The following is a 13970-nucleotide window of genomic DNA, read 5'->3' as shown; positions in this document are numbered from 1 at the left end:
TGGGGGGTACATTTTTGGATGAGTGCAATGTAACACAGTCTTGGAATAATTAGTACTTTCAGTTGTAATTTGGGTAAACATTAACCACTGCATTTAAATTACTACATTATTCAAGCATGATATTTTCATCCTACAGTACGTAATATTCACTTAGCAATTGTAAATGGGTGCAAAGGAAACCATCATTTTAACAAAAAATCAAAACGCTTTAAAACAAATAACTCAGCCTGTAAGAACTCCGCCAAACAGCTAATTATCAGAGCTGAGTGTATGTGATACACATAGAGGTACAGCTATGAGCGATTATCAGAGCTGAGTGTATGTGTCACACGGGCACAGTGATGCAGGTACAGTTATGAGCGATTATCAGAGCTGAGTGTATGTGTCACACGGGCACAGTGATGCAGGTACAGTTATGAGCGATTATCAGAGCTGAGTGTATGTGACACACGGGCACAGTGATGCAGGTACAGCTATGAGCGATTATCAGAGCTGAGTGTATGTGTCACACGGGCACAGTGATGCAGGTACAGCTATGAGCGATTATCAGAGCTGAGTGTATGTGTCACACAGGCACAGTGATGCAGGTACAGCTATGAGCGATTATCAGAGCTGAGTGTATGTGTCACACGGGCACAGTGATGCAGGTAAAGCTATGAGCGATTATCAGAGCTGAGTGTATGTGACACTGACACAGTGATGCAGGTACAGTTATGAGCGATTATCAGAGCTGAGTGTATGTGTCACACGGGCACAGTGATGCAGGTACAGCTATGAGCGATTATCAGAGCTGAGTGTATGTGTCACACGGGCACAGTGATGCAGGTACAGTTATGAGCGATTATCAGAGCTGAGTGTATGTGTCACACGGGCACAGTGATGCAGGTACAGCTATGAGCGATTATCAGAGCTGAGTGTATGTGTCACACGGGCACAGTGATGCAGGTACAGTTATGAGCGATTATCAGAGCTGAGTGTATGTGACACACGGGCACAGTGATGCAGGTACAGCTATGAGCGATTATCAGAGCTGAGTGTATGTGTCACACGGGCACAGTGATGCAGGTACAGCTATGAGCGATTATCAGAGCTGAGTGTATGTGTGACACTGACACAGTGATGCAGGTACAGCTATGAGCGATTATCAGAGCTGAGTGTATGTGTCACACGGGCACAGTGATGCAGGTACAGCTATGAGCGATTATCAGAGCTGAGTGTATGTGACACACGGGCACAGTGATGCAGGTACAGCTATGAGCGATTATCAGAGCTGAGTGTATGTGTCACACAGGCACAGTGATGCAGGTACAGCTATGAGCGATTATCAGAGCTGAGTGTATGTGTGACACTGACACAGTGATGCAGGTACAGCTATGAGCGATTATCAGAGCTGAGTGTATGTGTCACACGGGCACAGTGATGCAAGACATTTCTTATAAACTCAGCTCTTTGTCAATTCTCAGTAAGTACACAGATTGAATATCAAGTAATTGTATAAGCAGAAATAGTAATTTTATAACAAAGACCATTTAATATGTTTCTGTGTATAATAAAATAGAATCCTTTAATACACAATTACTGAATCCGAGAGTCCACTAGCCTCTATGCGTCATGCAATCAGTCTTTTCCACAGGCCAATGAAGTGTCTAAAAAAGGCTAATAATCTGATAAATACCATTTACTAATATTTGCAACAATATGTCCAGTACAGTATGTACTATTCTTAACTTCTTTTCTGGAATCACTTATCACACTTACCAAACATTTTAAAAAGCATGCCCTCTCATTTTATCTTTCCACCTCCCCCTCCCTCCCTTCCTAATGGCATGTCTTGGTCTCTCCCCAGGTGTCACAGTGAGTTCAGCGATTGAAATCCTCCTGTCTCCTCAATCTCTCTCCATTCTGCTGGGGCAGACGGCTCAATTCACCTGCAGCATTGGGAAAGGGATGGGTTGTCACAAGGGTGGGTTGTTTTTTTGGAGTCACAATGAAACACAATTAAATAACACAGTAAAGGTCATTAACCATCGGATCTCTATCATCGACAGTCACCTTTCCAGCTCTCTCATCATTGCCAACGTGACTCCTTCTGACCACGGGCAGTATAGCTGCTCAGTTTTGTGCCTTGCAGACCCACCACTGTTATTAGAGAAGAGGAGCACACAAGTAGAAGTGAAAGGTACAGACACTTTAAAACATGGTTTAAAAAAACAAAGAAACAAGAAAACCAGCAGACTCAGTAGCTGTGCTCTGCTGTGCTCAATGTGTGTCTTATTTATTCATGAAACGCATTGTTAAATGTGTCATAGTTATTAATGCAGCTACCCTCCCCAGGACACTGATGGAAGAACTCTTCCCATGAAGTCCTGTGTTACAGGGAGAAGGGTCTCCCCTGATGCTCCACAGCTTCCTATTATCTGTAACACAGGAAGTGTAGTGTGAGCAAGAGTACTGACAGCAACATTGAAATGTGAAAAACAAAAACAACATGACACTTTTCACAATGTTATAATGTTGGGGTCCCCGAGTGGCTCACCTGGTAGAAGTGCAGCAGTGTGGTGCGCAGGGTGAGTCGCACAGCGCTTGTGTCTTTGCTGTGCGAAGTAAGCTGGTGTTTGCTGGGGACTCTGAAGGGAGCGTCGCATTGGCCCAGGTGCTCCCATGGGTTAGGGAGGTTGGCCTTTGTCCTCCAGAGGTCAGTAGCTTGCTGACATCCACTTTCGAGTTACTGTGTGAAAAAGGAAGCTGGCTTGGTGGTGGGATTGGAGGACAACCACTGAACCTTCGGGTCTCCTGAGCCATGTGGGGAATTGCTGCAGTGAGGAGAAAAGCAATTGGGCATTCCAAACTGGAAAAAAATGGGGGGGGGGGATTACAATTCAACACACTAAATTAAATACAAAAAAAGAAGAAAAAAAGCTGTAATGCTAATTAAGAACAGAACCCATTATTATGTTGCAAGTGACCATGTCTGGAAGGATCCTCAATGACACTTACCATTCAGACATAGTAAATCACCAACAATGACCTCGTATCTTTCAATTACAGATTTGTTTGGCTTTTCAATGCTGCTTTTTAGATAAACTTTCAATTCAAATGTTTTGGGGCCATCTACCACATTGGTTAATGAAGATTCCCGACAGTATACTAAATATGAATGTACTTCTCTTTCTTTCACATCCTCTAGTAAAAGCGATCCCCAAATTAGACCTTAGATCTGTTGTATCGGTGGACAGAGCAGGTGTGCTGATCCTGAGCTGCAGTGCTGTTGGGTTCTACCCTCGAGATGTGACCCTATCCTGGGATTCCTCCTCTCCTGGACTCCCCTCCTCCACACAGCAGGGACCCCCCACAGTAAACCAGGACGGCAGCTACAGCACCAGCACCAGCCTGCAGGTTAATGAGACACTGTGGAGCCCGGGGACTGAGATCAGCTGTGTACTCAACCACTCCTCTCTGGCGCAGCCACTGAGGGAGTTCATCAGGAGAGGAGGTAAGACACATTGCTCAAACTGAAAAATACCAGAACATCATCTTCGCTATGTTGGGCATGGAAGGATTATTTAGGAATACTCCTCATTCAAGTTGTTGTCTATGAAACAGATTTTGTATCATAGAATGAGACACCCTGTGGCAGGGTGAAAGCCCTAATGACGCACAGGTGTGTGTGTGTGTGTGTAGGGAATATTGGGTGGCGGGACGGGGTTAAATTCTTCCCTGTCAAAACACGTGGGAATGTGGCTGGAGCCATAAATTGAATAAATGATTAATGATTAATTGGGCTCCAGCCACAGGTGTATGAACAGGGTGATCACGGTGTTAATGTGAGAGTTAATGTTGGAGAAGGTGAGGGTTGAGTGTATGCTGGTGTTCAGGGGGTATAGTTGCTGTTAAGGTGAGTGTTGTGCTGTGTTTACATGAAAGTGGCAGCTCAGCCTTAAACCACACGGTATTTGACGTGTCTGTCTTGTTTTGTTTACATTTTTGTTTTTGCCACCGTGCCGCTGTTGTTTTGTTCCTGTGTTTTGTTTGTTTGTGTTATTATTTCATATTAATCGTGCGCACTAGCACTTCACTGCAGCTTTCTTGTCTTTGAGTCTCTCTTCCTGGTAGAAAAGGAGTTTATGGGCAGGATTATCACAAGGTTGTAAATGGTCGTAAATGATAACTCCCATGTTAGGATACACTGTAAGTGTATCCTAGAAAGAAAGTATAAAGATGCCTTGTACCTAAAATACTGTCAGTGTTTGTCATGTAAAATGATTGTATGTTTTGATTGGCAACATGTACTGATTTTAGAGTTTCATTTAACATTTCTGATCTCTCATTGAGTAAACAATATGTGTTTCTAATATAGAGGTCCAGCTCACAGTGGGCTCTGTCAATGAGAGCAGCGGTCTGCTGATCCTGAGCTGTAGTGCTGTTGGGTTCTACCCTCGAGATGTGACCCTATCCTGGGATTCCTCCCCTCCTGGACTCCCCTCCTCCACACAGCAGGGACCCCCCACAGTAAACCAGGATGGCAGCTACAGCACCAGCACCAGCATGCAGGTTAATGAGGCACTGTGGAGCCCGGGAACTGAGATCAGCTGTGTACTCAACCACTCCTCTCTGGCACAGCCCAGCAGGAAAGGAATGAGAAAACCCATCAACAAAAAAACAAGTATGAATTGCTTTTAATTTAGATAGATTTCTTTGCATTTCCATTACATTACAATACTTGAATTCAGTGCTCAAGAAACTGAGGAACAACAGCGCTGGCTACAGTTAATAGCACTGGCTACAGTTAATAGCACTGGCCACAGTCAATAGCACTGACTACAGTCAATAGCACTGGCTACAGTCAATATTATTATTATAATTATTTATTTCTTAGCAGACGCCCTTATCCAGGACGACTTACAATTGTTACAAGATATCACATTATTTTTACATACAAATACCCATTTGTACAGTTGGGTTTCTACTGGAGCAATCTAGGTAAAGTACCTTGCTCAAGAGTACAGCAGCAGTGTCCTCTACCAGTGATTGAAACCACGACATTCCGGTCAAGAGTCCAGAGCCCTAACCACTACTCCACACTGCTGCCCTGTAGCACTGGCTACAGTCAATAGCACTGACTACAGTAAATAGCACTGACTGCAGTCAATACAGTAAATAGCACTGACTACAGTCAATAGCACTGACTACAGTCAATAGCACTGACTGCAGTCAATACAGTAAATAGCACTGACTACAGTCAATAGCACTGACTACAGTCAATAGCACTGACTGCAGTCAATACAGTAAATAGCACTGACTACAGTCAATAGCACTGACTACAGTCAATACAGTCAATAGCGCTGACTACAGTCAACAGCACTGACTACAATCAATACAGTCAATAGCACTGACTACAGTCAATAGTGCTGACTACAATCAATACAGTCAATAGCACTGACTAGTCAATGGCACTGACTACAATCAATACAGTCAATAGCACTGACTACAGTCAATAGTGCTGACTACAATCAATACAGTCAATAGCACTGACTACAGTCAATAGTGCTGACTACAATCAATACAGTCAATAGCACTGACTACAGTCAACAGCACTGACTACAATCAATACAGTCAATAGCACTGACTACAGTCAATAGTGATGACTACAATCAATACAGTCAATAGCACTGACTACAGTCAATAGTGCTGACTACAATCAATACAGTCAATAGCACTGACTACAGTCAATAGTGCTGACTACAATCAATACAGTCAATAGCACTGACTACAGTCAATAGTGATGACTACAATCAATACAGTCAATAGCACTGACTACAGTCAATAGTGCTGACTACAATCAATACAGTCAATAGCGCTGACAACAGTTAGACATAGTGCCTGCAGGCAGGCAACCAGACCTATGAGAGCATTCCCTCACAGCTCTGCAAGCAAGAGAGAGAGAGAGACATCATATGAAGATACTGTGTCTAATATCCATGAAGATATTGTGTCTGATATCACATGAAGATATAGTGTCTGATATCCATGAAGATATAGTGTCACTCATATCTCATGAAGATATTGTGTCTGATATCCCATGAAGATATAGTGTCTGATATCCATGAAGATATAGTGTCACTCATATCTCATGAAGATATTGTGTCTGATATCCCATGAAGATATAGTGTCTGATATCCATGAAGATATAGTGTCTGATATCCATGAAGATACAGTGTCACTCATATCTCATGAAGATATTGTGTCACTGATATCCCATGAAGATAGTGTGTCTGATATCCCATGAAAATATTGTTTTGCAGTCATGTTCAATCAGTATCTCTACACCCTCCTCTTACCTGCCCTACTCCTTCCGTGCTGCGTGTATCTCCTGATGAAGGCTCTGAGGAATCGTCAGGCTGCAGGTAAAGAGCACATCTATAGTCATATAGAACTTCAGCAGCACAGGTTTCACACTTCTGACCACATCCACTACTGCCACACATTTCTAATCCCTGTAAAGAACTTATGAAAGTTTACAAACGAGAGGAGGCCATTCAGCCCATCTTGCTTGTTTGGTTGTTAGTAGCTTATTGATCCCAAAATCTCATCAAGCAGCTTCTTGGAGGATCTCGGGTTTCGGCTTCAACAACATCACTGGGGAGTTGGTTCCAGACCCTCACAATTCTCTGTGTAAAAACGTGTCTCCTATTTTCTGTTCTGAATGCCCCTTTATCTAATCTCCATTTGTGACCCCTGGTCCTTGTTTCTTTTTTCAGGTTGAAAAAGTCCCTTGGGTCGACATTGTTAATACCTTTTAGAATTTTGAATGCTTGAATCAAATTGCCGCATAGTCTTCTTTGTTCAAGACTGAATAGATTCAATTCTTTAAGCCTGTTTGCATATGACATGCCTTTTAAACCCAGAATAATTCTGGTTGCTCTTCTTTGCATTCTTTCTAGAGCAGCAATATCCTTTTTGTAGCGAGGTGACCAGAACAGAACACAATATTCTAGATGAGGTCTTACTAATGCATTGTAAAATTTTAACATTACTTCCCTTAATTTAAATTCAACACTTTTCACTATATATCCGACTATGTTGTTGGCCTTTTTTATAGCTTCCCCACATAGTCTAGATCAGCGGTTCTCAAACTGGGGGGGCGCGCCCCCCCCTAGGGGGCCGCAGACTGTATCTTGGGGGGGGCAGGAGAAGGTTCAGGGTTTTTTTTGTTTTTAAAAAAAATGTTAAATTACAGCGCACATCTTAACCTAGGCTATACCGTATAAAGGGTGGATACTTTATTTGGGCTTTATTAGCTATTTAGATTGGATCACCAATAATACTTCCACCAATAAGAGGGTTGCATGCTATAGAGTACTCATACTGATCCCGCCCTCTGTCAGACTGGTATACAGAACAGATTAAAGAAGCGCTGGTCAATTCGCTTGAAAACATTAAAAGTAGACCGGACATTTTCATCAATGGATTTAAAAAATGTGGAATTGATGATGCGATCAGAAGCCCAGAGGCAGTATAAACTGCCTACTCGTAGGACTGTGTTCTTTTTTATATTAAGCATTTTTGTGTTCTTTTTTTTTGAAGGGTTTAATTAAGTAACAGCCAAAATTGTTTGTCAGACTTGTTGAAAGTCTGTAACAAAATGGTTGATTGTTATTGTCGATACGTTGTAGATACGACTATTAATGCAGGCATCGTGCAGGTATCACAAAGTCCAGAAACAAAACAAAACGTTGAAACGTTTTGCACCGTATAAAACTGAGTTGATTTTGTCAGTGATTACTAGTCTATTAACTACTTTGAAATAATTTCGAAGCAAGTAAAAGCATTTTCGTTTCTGCTTTATTGTTAAAGATTTCACACGTGCCAATACTGCCCTACAATTACTGCATGGTAGTACTGTGATCGTTCCACTGTGTTATGTTGTGAACCATAGTTTTAAAACTGAGAGACAGCAAATGGTTATCATAAAAGTTTACTGGTTCGTAAAATGAAGGGCCATATAAGAATGATACATACTGTAACTGATTAAGAACATAAGAACATAAGAAAGTTTACAAACAAGAGGGGGCCATTCAGCCCATCTTGCTCGTTTGGTTGTTAATAGCTTATTGATCCCAGAATCTCATCAAGCAGCTTCTTGAAGGATCCCAGGGTGTCAGCTTCAACAACATTACTGGGGAGTTAGTTCCAGACCCTTTTTTCCCTGCTTCTGCCTATCTGAACCCAGCTGTTTCGACTCTCTTCCATCTCCCTGGTGGCTTTCAGTCTGCTAGGGGTGCAGACTTCCATGAATTGTGGGTGTGTCAGCTCCTGTTGCTGTCTCATTTCCTCCAGCTCCATTTCTAACAGACTTACTCGTTGAAGCAAGTCCTGGATCGTGCAACACTTTACACACACTTGGTTGAGCTCTGTTGGGTTTTCTCGGATTTACCAGATCATGCAGTTGCCACAGATTACTGGCTTGAAGACCATGTTTTATTTTTATTTATTTATTTATTTTTTTGGGAAGTTCAGTTTAGCTTCTGCAGCTGTCAACCTGCTTTCAACTGCTTCTAACTGTGATGTACTTGTCCACGACTGTACTTCTCCCACGCTGTCGCCTCACACGCTGTTTGTTTCTGCGTTGTGTTGCTGGCTCCGCCCCTCCCCCGTGTCTCAGAAGGCCTTCTTTGTTGTTCTCCAAGTTGCTGCAGTTACATTGTAGAAGCTATAACGACATTACTGTAAATAATACTGTTTTAGCAGACATAATTTAGTAAACATTTATTTAAATGTTTTTGGAATTATAAAAGTATAAATGCAAAACTGTGACTTTTTTTGTGAACGTGCAGTGAAAAAAATCCCCCAAAGTATAAATCCGCCAAATTTAATACCAGCCAAAATGTCCCGTTATACTGTATATATTAACTTAAAACAAATCTGCTGACACCTCCAGGCATGTCAAATTTTGTAATTATAACTGTAATTTGCAGTGTTAAGTTCTTATTATGATGGATCGGTGGCTGGTTTGTGCAAAAAAAAACAGCAGTGACATACAGAGAAGCCACAGGCATGATGGATTTTCTTTTTACCAATATATGTACGTGTCTGTGTGCGTGTTGAGGAGGGGGGGGGTCTTAGCTACCACAGACAAGAGGAAGGGGGGCACAGCCCAAAGTTTGAGAACCGCTGGTCTAAATGAAGACATTTCTGAGTCAACATAAACTCCTAGATATTTTTCATAGATTCCTTCTTCAATTTCAGTATCTCCCATCTGATATTTATAATGCACATGCAGCTTCTGCATGGATTTATGTATTAGCTCATGTATTGGCTCAGCTAAGTGTAAATGCAATTTGTATACATTACACCAGCATGGTAATGTGATTTCCTTTAACAAGTATTTATCGGCAGGTATTAAATAAATCTATTCATTAATGTGTTGATTTCAAAACAAAAACAACTGTCAATTTACTGAATGTGGAAGCTAATTGCCATTGATTGGTACTCAGCTTGTCACATTAATGAATGGATGTATTTAATACATGCTGATAAATACTTTGTAAAGGTCATTAGGAGTACGAGTACAGTGGGCGCCACCTAGGGAAAAGGAAAACTATTACCAATAAGTGGCTGTCCCAATTAAACAAGAGGCACTTGAGATGACATTAGTCACACTTTATTTTTCTTAATGCTTAGAAAAATAATGAAATCACATCACATTATGATTAAATGTAAATACATCATTTAAAATACCAGTCAATGTTTTTATTCCTAAACAAACTGAAGCGTTTAAAAGGGCCCAAAAACAAAGTACACAGAAAGAATACTTGGAACTGCAAACACAAGTCAAAAAGGAAGTTAGAAAGGCCAAGAGAGAGATATAAATCAACATTGCTAAGGGGGCTAAAACCAATTCCAAAATGTTTTTCCAACGATGTGCATTATAAATATCATATGCGAGATACTGAAATTGAAGAAGGAATCTACGAAAACAATCTAGGAGTTTATGTTGACTCAGAAATGTCTTCATCTAGACAATGTGGGGAAGCTATAAAAAGGCCAACAAGATGCTCAGATATATTGTGAGAAGTGTTGAATTTAAATCAAGGGAAGTAATGTTAAAACTTTACAATGCATTAGTAAATCTCACCTAGAATATTGTGTTCAGTTCTGGTCACCTCGTTACAAAAAGGATATTGCTGCTCTAGAAAGAGTGCAAAGAAGAGCAACCAGAATTATCCCGGGTTTAAAAGGCATGTCGTATGCAGACAGGCTAAAATAACTGAATCTATTCAGTCTTGAACAAAGAAGACTACGCGGTGATCTGATTCAAGCATTCAAAATCCTAAAAGGTATAGACAATGTCGACCCAGGGGACTTTTTTGACCTGAAAAAAGAAACAAGGACCAGGGGTCAAAAATGGAGATTAGATAAAGGGGCATTCAGAACAGAAAATAGGAGGCACTTTTTTTACACAGAGAATTGTGAGGGTCTGGAACCAACTCCCCAGTAATGTTGTTGAAGCTGACACCCTGGGATCCTTCAAGAAGCTGCTTGATGAGATTCTGGGATCAATAAGCTACTAACAACCAAACGAGCAAAATGGGCTGAATGGCCTCCTCTAGTTTGTAAACTTTCTTATGTCATCTTATGTTCTAAGAAACCACAGGAGACTCCTCCTTCTTCAAGAGTTCAGCGTGGTTTACACAATTTACGCAGGTCACAGTGTAATCACGCACTCACTGCACTGTGTCTTCCTCTGAAAAGTGATCTCCGCTCATCATTTGAAAGTACTGGATCCCAATTAAATGAAGTGGTGTCCCAATGAAATGACATTGGGAAGAACCGTCTCCCAGAGTTGTGTCCCATTTAAGCAGACATCCCAATTAGGCGGCGCTGACTATATCAGAACACCTCTAGTGTTAACAACATTGGTAAAAGATCGCTGCTAATCTAACTTCAACCCAATTTGTTATTTGGCTTGACGACAGGGTGCTGTCGATATGCTGTCAGTGGGATTCTTTGTGATGTTTGTTTTTTCCGTGCCCTTTAAAAGCTGTGTAATATCCCTTTGAACATCAAATTTGCTACCTTTTTGCAGATCCTGCTTCCTGTGGTGATAAAGAGATGGGTAAAGAGGTAAGAGATGTTGAATCAAATATCCTAACATGTTGGCACACATTCATGTCAATCTGGTACAGTAAATCCACAGCAGAATTACAGATTTTTTTGGCTATTGTCCCTCGTTACACTACCTACATTTCTGCATATTTGTTTTTTTCTTTCTGTCTTCATTGTGTGAGTGTTTCTCTATAGTTATGTTCTATACGTTACATGGTAATAGAGCTCTAGGTCCTGTATACATATTTTGTTACTGGTAGTACATGCCTACATTTTAACAAGGACAGATTATAAAGCAATTTCATGAAAAAAGATTGTTTTAGAGGACCCGCTACCCCGACACGGAGACGTCATACTCATTCTCAGGTTGTACTGGGATAACGTTACTGGAAATACACAGTGACACTGATTTTCATTCATGAAGTTATCTGACAATACTTCAATGCTTTGCAATCTATCTGTGAAGTTAGTCCCTCCTCTTTTCTCATATTGTCTTTCTATCTCTTGACTTGAGTGACAGACCTCACTGCCCAATTGCCTCCAGGAGCTGATTGATTTAATGAACAAGTAAAGAGTAATAGTGTATTATTCCATAATCGATCCAAGAACTCAGCACACCCCAAATATATCACTAGCAGTGTAAGACCTCAATTCAATTGCAAACCAAATTGTGTAAAACTGCAATAGATACAGCTAACTAATTATTTGTATGACCATGTATGTTAATCAGTCATGGTGATGGCTAATGAGAGGGGAGATCATGTTTCAGAAAGCCTTCACTGTAATATATTTGTGATTGCAGGAGGACGGTGGGCTGCACTACGCCTCAGTCACGCACAGGCACAGGAAACAGCAGAAGCAGCGGAAGCAGCGGAGAATGAAGAGAACAGCCCTGGAGGATGGGAAGCAGGCGGTGTATTCGGCTGTGAGGGGGAGGGAAGGAGCCGCTGCAGCGAGTGAAGACAGTCTCCAGTACGCCTCCCTCGATCTGCACAGCATTCCCAGGAGGACTGCTAATGAGGAGGACCAGCAATGCACTGTGTACGCTTCAGCGGCAAACAGACCCTAACATACATCCATAACTATTACACAGTCAGGGCTGCATTAGAATGCACTCTGTACACTTGAGTGACAAACAGACCCTAACATACATCCATAACTATTACACAGTCAAATAGCAATAGCAAAAAAAACACAATGGCACAAATGTATAATAACTGCATTGCAAAAGCAAAGCAGCCCCATACAATCAATGAGACAAACATATCGACAGACAGACAGGCAGACAGGCACAGGCATAGAAAGACAAACAGACCTGAAAAGGCAGACAGACTATATCCCTTATAACTGACTGTAAACAATAGCAAAACAATAAATAAAACAATGGCAAAAGTGTATAATAACTGTATTGCAAAAGCAAAGCAGCCCCATACAATTGAGATAGACATATAGGGGTAGATTTTCAAAGACGACTAAGGACTTTAGACGGGTGTAACTCAGATTTTTAGATGTTTGAACAGGGGTCTAGTGTAAGAGCGATTTTAGAAGACATCACAGTCTGTGTGATCAATCAGTGCTATGGAACAAATGTTGCTCGGAAAAAAAAGGAACAAGAATTTATCTTCAAACTGGGAACTTTGGAACCTCTGGGTATAGAATGAACATTCTATTCTAATAATCATGACACCATCCACAGAATTTTTGTATAATTACAATTCTTGAAAAACAAGTTTACTGCACTGTGTCTACTTTTCTTTTTAAACAGTTGAAGAAGGGCTTTTGCCCAAAACTTCCTGAAAATAAAATATTTTTTAATTTTTAAACTTTTTGTGTACATTTTTTTAAAAACCTTTTCTTTGTCCTCTGAGATTAACCTATATTTATACACTTAACAAGTATACATTTCTTATATTGCAGTGTTGTGATGTTGTAACAATGGACACGTTTTGTTTCATGGTATTTCTTTAAAATATTGTCTAAAATAACATTTTTAATATTTTTAAAAGTCAAAGGAAAGTCACACCATTCTTGATTTTTGTTCATTTCATTTCCCTTTCATTAATATATATTTTTAATTAAAAGCCATATACATTTCTTTGTCTTGAGCACACCAAGTTTACAAACAACAAACATGTAAAAAAAAAAAAAAATTGAAGAGGTTTATGATTAATTTAACTTTCTTTTAGTATTTCTAAATTTGCCAAAATTGACTGTTTTATAATTAAGTATGAAGAAACCCAAGAGAAAGTTACTTAAGTGTTTTATGGTGTGGTTGACGACCCTGACAAAAATGCTACTCCTAATTGAAAATGTTATTTCCTATATTAAGAAAAAATACAAATCATTGTTTTCAAATACCGTTACAATGAGTGCCATCATCTTTATCTTCTGTTCGCTTGTCATGCTGCTGACCCTGTTTAACCACAGTCTGCTCTCAGATGAAAAACCTCGAAACCTTAAAGTCATTTGAACAGTTCAACAGAATGCAGACTAAAGGTTTTAAACATTAACAATACAGCTTCTAAGGGTTTCTAACACCATTGTGAAGTTGTTTTATGTTCTTATTGCTTGCAATTATTATTATTATTATTATTATCACTGAATACTTTTTATGTGTCACAGTGCACTTTTATTACTGATTTGAAATGTAGCTATGAAACACAGATAATGCACATGATAATGATAGCTTATTAAAACAGGGGGCGTTAGTGTATATCTGTGACGGGGTACACCCCGCCCCTGTATTATTATTATTTGTATTTTTATATATTTTTATTTATGAAGGCAAAAAAGCTGTGTTTTATTGTTTGTTTTTAATTAAAACCTGTGAGAATGTGGCTGGAGCCTCAACAAGGTAATAGTTT

At 40.2% G+C, this 13970-nt stretch overlaps 1 protein-coding gene across 1 annotated transcript; it reads left to right on the top strand.

The window, feature by feature from the left end:
• The first annotated feature begins 3153 nt into the window (after positions 1-3153).
• Positions 3154-12849, top strand: LOC131722939 (tyrosine-protein phosphatase non-receptor type substrate 1-like). The gene is made up of 5 exons (XM_059016108.1): positions 3154-3493; positions 4358-4663; positions 6303-6404; positions 11087-11124; positions 11909-12849. The coding sequence occupies exons 1-5, from the start codon at positions 3154-3156 to the stop codon at positions 12173-12175; spliced, it is 1053 nt and encodes a 350-aa protein (XP_058872091.1). The 3' UTR covers positions 12176-12849.
• Positions 12850-13970: the final 1121 nt, after the last annotated feature.

The sequence above is a fragment of the Acipenser ruthenus genome, chromosome 52 (assembly GCF_902713425.1).
Source record: "Acipenser ruthenus chromosome 52, fAciRut3.2 maternal haplotype, whole genome shotgun sequence".
NCBI lineage: Eukaryota > Metazoa > Chordata > Actinopteri > Acipenseriformes > Acipenseridae > Acipenser > Acipenser ruthenus.
Note: the sequence above shows the minus strand (reverse complement) of the source record. Positions and strands in the feature narration are given on the sequence as shown.

What these genes read in the sequence shown, in the direction of transcription:
- LOC131722939 (XM_059016108.1), top strand. Translation starts at nt 3,154, where the DNA reads ATGAATGTACTTCTCTTTCTTTCACATCCTCTAGTAAAAGCGATCCCC. An exon ending in ACCCATCAACAAAAAAACAA is followed by an intron (nt 4,664 to 6,302) that starts GTATGAATTGCT and finishes ATTGTTTTGCAG; the next exon opens with TCATGTTCAATCAGTATCTC. An exon ending in GAGGAATCGTCAGGCTGCAG is followed by an intron (nt 6,405 to 11,086) that starts GTAAAGAGCACA and finishes ACCTTTTTGCAG; the next exon opens with ATCCTGCTTCCTGTGGTGAT.